This window comes from Miscanthus floridulus, chromosome 6, assembly GCF_019320115.1.
Source record: "Miscanthus floridulus cultivar M001 chromosome 6, ASM1932011v1, whole genome shotgun sequence".
In the NCBI taxonomy this organism is placed as follows: Eukaryota; Viridiplantae; Streptophyta; class Magnoliopsida; order Poales; family Poaceae; genus Miscanthus; species Miscanthus floridulus.
This window is the reverse complement of record NC_089585.1, coordinates 71,954,766-71,959,849: the sequence shown is the minus strand read 5'-3', so window position 1 is coordinate 71,959,849 and position 5,084 is coordinate 71,954,766. Positions and strand designations below refer to the sequence as shown.

At 42.7% G+C, this 5,084-nt stretch overlaps 1 protein-coding gene across 1 annotated transcript; it reads right to left on the bottom strand.

Moving 5' to 3' along the window:
- Positions 1 to 822: 822 nt before the first annotated feature.
- On the bottom strand, positions 823 to 1,683 carry LOC136458368 (uncharacterized). The gene has a single exon (XM_066458314.1). The coding sequence runs from the start codon at positions 1,461 to 1,463 to the stop codon at positions 1,098 to 1,100; it is 366 nt and encodes a 121-aa protein (XP_066314411.1). The 5' UTR covers positions 1,464 to 1,683; the 3' UTR covers positions 823 to 1,097.
- Positions 1,684 to 5,084: the final 3,401 nt, after the last annotated feature.

Below are 5,084 nucleotides of genomic sequence, written 5' to 3'. Positions count from 1 at the left end.
GTTGCTGGAGATTGAATCGCGGCCTAACTGTTTCTTCGTAAATTTATGTCTCCATTCGCTTCGCTGAAAAAATAAGCTGAAACATTGTTCCGGCTAATTTGTTGTGAGAAAAAACACTCTTTCTATTAAAAAAACAAGCTAAAAAATATGGATTATAAAAGAAACGAACAAACCTACGTAGCGCAGGAACCGTTCCGAGCATGGAACGGCCCGTCCTGGAAGAAACGAACGCAGCCTTACTTCTTTGGCTAGTCAGTCCATATACACGGACGAAAGGTAGGGGAGATTTCACAAACCATCATAGTTTTTTACAGGTCAGTTTTGTCCTCACACACCAAAAAAAACAATATTGGTCGCCTAAGCTGGACTATTTCGTGTACACCAGCTTGTGTTTGTGGACATAGAAACACACATAAAAAAAAGAAAAATGTAAACCGTATATATTACTACTAGTTGACAAGGCTGTACATAACATACGTGGTATTAATTAATCGTATTTATAGTGCTACAGATAGAGTAATGTGGAAGACTTGTAGCAAGAATTCGTCAAAAACAGAGGAGAGGCAGGATCGCCTACTATGTCGTCGCCAACCAATGGAAATGGATCCACGAAAAGACAAAGTTTCCATCTCCCTTCCACGCACGCCAACTCTATGATGATTCAATCCACGCACGCAGAGCTAAATTGCATCAGCGCGCAATAATTGACCAGAAAAGAAAAAACCAAGCAAAAGCTTGTACATCTAAATAAACGCAGCTCGTGTACAACTAATAAAGAATCAAGCAATAGATAGATAACAGCAACCACGTACGCCCAGCCGCTGATCACTTCATCTGTACCAATTTGATTTGAAACAACCCCTTGAGTTACATCTCATCAAACACTTGACTGATTGTGTCAGATCATCAAGAACAACATCTACCGCCAAAAGCCCCACAAGTAGAAAGAAAATCGAAAGCGTCTACATTTTTTCTCTTATATATACTGTACTCACCATGAATCCATGATGATATATCAAGCAACCTGCAGAGCATGAAAAACAGAGAGGAGACAGAGCCAAAACCAGGGAGTATTATATGCATCCATCCTTGGAGGATCAGGACCATCCGGAGACGAGGTTGAAGTAGCGGTCCTTGATCCACTTGAAGCTCTTGCGGAAAGAGCCCTTCACCTTGCCCTCCACGCCGTACGCCTTGTACTCCGCCACCCGGCGCTTGCGATCCATGTCCGGGTCCGCCAGCGCCAGCCACCGCCGCTTAGACTTGCTCCGCTTCACCTCCTCCGCCCCCGCCCCCGCCCCCGGGCCGCCGTACTCGTACTGGTACGAGTAGGAGTAGGACGACGTCCCCATCCCGCCCCCGCCGGCGCTGTAGGAGTAGGACCGGAAGTCCGGCCGCGCGCCGCCGCCGTAGTACGGCTCGATCTGCATGCGCCCGCCCGCGTACGACTTGGACCGGTCCATGGCTATCAGGCAGGCTATGGGTGGGGCTCTTGCTCCTGGCGGTCGAGGCAGAGGAGAGGGAGATGATGACCACGAGCACACGGCGGCGATTAGTAGTAGCTTAGCGATGGTGATGGTTGGGTTGGGACGACGAAGCAGAGGAGAAATGGTATGGAGGTGGAAGCTGCGGTGGTTGCGAATTTGTGCTCCACTCGAGTCGATTGGATGGAACGGAATGGAAAGCGAGTTGTAGTATAGTATCCAAGCACGCGGTTTTGTCAACTGTCTTGTGTTGAAATATCGCCAGTTGACGTAGGAGGTTTTGCTCAAAGAACCCAAGATTTTTTTCTTCTCCTTTTGATGAATTCTGGTTAGAAGAAAAGAAGGGTCTTTTTGTTTTTATAATAAATAATCTAGAGGAGGCGCCGGCTGTGTATGCCTGTATGGATGATGACGTGGTGGCCTGACTTGATTTAATTTGAAGCGGGCCGGGACGAGGGCTCTTTTCGCCGGATCTATAAGCCGTTTATGCTGATTTGTACGACTGATTTATTGTGAAAGAAAAATATTATACCATGGTTGATAAGTCAACTTATAATGACAGCCGAACAGAGCCACAAATTGTTACGGCGGCAGACTGTGAGTGGTATCTTTTGGTAGGCAGAATGATTGTTAACGCGGAACCCAATTAAGGCATAGTTTAGTTCCTCCCCTAAAGTTTACTTCCTATCACATCAGATGTTTGGACACATACGTAGAGTACTAAATATAGACTAAAAAAATAACTAATTACATAGATTACGACTAATTTGCGAGATAATTTTTTTAAGCCTAACCAGTCCATGATTTGACAATGTGGTGCTACAATAATATATGTGCTAATGACGTATTAATTATGCTTCATAAATTCGTCTCGTGGATTACTTAGGACTTCTGTAATTTGTTTTATTATTACTATCCAAACACTCCCATATGATACTTCGATATAACACCCGATATAACATCCCTAGACTTTACCCGCTGCATTTAAACACCACCTCAGTTTGGTTCGTGGTCACCCACCTGACGTGGGTAGCCAAGGTGCCAGAAGAGAGTCCACGTTACCACGTATGCATGGGTTATCTGTGCATGGTTTCATGGTTTGGTTCCTCCAAGCTCTCCGTAGGTTTCATGTCAAGGTTGTGAACACCAAAAAAGTTTAATTTTTGCCACGAACGCCCCTAGGTGTTGTTTTTGCGATGCACATGTTCTATTACTTCTTGGAGACCGGCAGTCTCCGAGAGGAACCTTAAACCCCCGGGGAGAGGCCTTACTTTAGTATGTTTTGGATTCCTACGCCAACAGCACACACTATTTGATGGCTCAAAAAAAAGGGATAAATCGACGGTCACGACAAACCTAATCTCTTAAAGATTGCTATGGCAAACTTTTATTGATCAGTTGGTTAGGTTTCTTGTGGTGGAACCTATAAACCCGGGTTTAAGTTGCCGACTTGGCATAAGTACTTGCATTTTTCTGGATTTATTCTAGGATTTAACGGCGCTGTGCTTTTGTGTGGTAGGCGATGTCCCTGTCGACAGCGAGACGCCTGTGGTGACTTCGTGAATCTCGAGATCTGCTGGCTCAGTCCTTCGAAGATTTGCGTACGCTTGTTCAAAGGAGTGAGTGTGCGAGCGTGTTGTGGGCATCTGCGTTACACTATGTAATTCTAAAAAAATCATCAATTGCGATATTGATGAACTTTTAGAAAAGAGCTGTCAAAGATTCTTTGAGGAGTTTAAGGCAGAGGAGGATCTACGGTTGTACCTCTCCCACTTCAAGCATGACCTACAAGGCGTTGTCACAGCCTTGTCACGCGCTAACTCCATCACTATATATCAATTTTAAATCTAAACTTTTCCAGAACCGACCAAATTTATAAAAAAGGTGCATCAGATTATATACACCATAAACTATATTTTCATAATGTGATCATTTGGTGTCATAAATATTTGTATTTTTTCTATAAATCCAGTAGACATAAAAAAAGTTTGAGTTAAAATAATTCTAAAAATTGATTTATGTAGGAACTGGGGGGAGTAAATCAAAGAAGTCACCTTCACTCCTCACAGTGAGGTAAAAGACCCATGTAAATGAATTATGGTCATATCCAAATGCAATAGGTCAAATAGATACTATGTTCTGCTTCATTCAAGCCAGATATGATTGCCTTCGTTCAATCGTTGGCATATGGTAATAATAAGGAAAAGCACAAACAAACCGCATCGATAACGCATCTACTTTCTTTGGCCATACATATGTTTGGTTTTCTCACCCATAGAGCTTGTCTCGCCTCATGTTGCCTTGCCGGCATAAGAGAGTCAAATTGGCTTGTCCATGTAAGTAAAGAAAAAACCTTGCTTTCATGGGCTACAAAGGATGCTGGCAAGAGATCCAAACACAACAATTGTTTCAACTTCTTGCCTGGCAAGGTGACGCAAGCATCAACTAAGGCAAAGGGTGGAGCTAGAACTTGGGCTAGGAGGGTGCTTCTCCATTTCACCTCTAACATCTGTTAATCCCAAGCATAAGGAGCAGTATTCTAGCCACCGGAGCAAAACAGTATAAAGAGATTTCATTGTCAAGACAGGTGCTACGCCATGTGGGTAGCATAACAAATTCTACCTTCTAGTCCACCGATAACACCCCGTAACATTCGTACTTTATAAGGTTTATTAATGCAAAAATAAAATTAATATACTTACTGTTTATTAACCGCATCTGATTGTGTGTTGCATGTAATAAATAGGCCAAACCTTAAGTCAAATCTTTTCCTCTCCCTCTATTTCAAAGTTCTAACTTAAATTTTTTGAAATAATAATTTAAAATGTTTCCATTAATCCGACACCTTATAGAGTTTCCAAAACTAAATTCAATTTCCTTTTTTACAATAGAAAATAGGGACTGAATTCTAGCTCTTAATTAAATTCAATTCAAAGCCTCAAATGTTTCTTCTCAAAAAACCCAAACCCTCTCTCTCATCCCTATCAAAAGAAGGTTTTCTAATTAATGTGTGTGTTTCACATACATGTATGTGTGAGAGGGTTTGTGTTTGGCTTCACTTGGTTTCATTTGGAGTTATAGAGTTTATAAAACTAAAATCAATTTCCCTTTCTACAATAGAAGACAGGGATTGAATTCCAGCTCTTGATCTAATTCAATTCAAAGCCTCAAATGTTTCTTCTCCAAAAACCCAACACCCCCCCCCCCCCCCCCCTCTCTCTCATCCATATCAAAATAAGGTTTTCTAATTAATTTGTGCGCTTCACATACATGTATGTGTGAGATGGTTTGTGTTTGGTTTCATTTGGAGTTAAACCGTTTGGAAAACCTAATAAACTAAATAAAAAAGGAAAAGGGTTTCTCCTAAAACCTATCCTTGCCTTCAGGCTAAACCAGCCTGGTAGGGCCCCTGCCAGCCTTCTCTCTTCTTCCACTTCATCTCGATCTCTGCGACCGGCTCGATCCACCCTGCCAACTCCCTTCCCTTCTCCTTTCCAGTCTAGCCTGCCTTTCCTTGGCCCACCACTCATTCTTCTCTCTATTTGTTCCCTTTGCTCGCCACCTATCTTGTCTCTCGCTTCGCCTCTTTACTGTGCTTTG

What these genes read in the sequence shown, in the direction of transcription:
- LOC136458368 (XM_066458314.1), bottom strand. Translation starts at nt 1,463, where the DNA reads ATGGACCGGTCCAAGTCGTACGCGGGCGGGCGCATGCAGATCGAGCCG.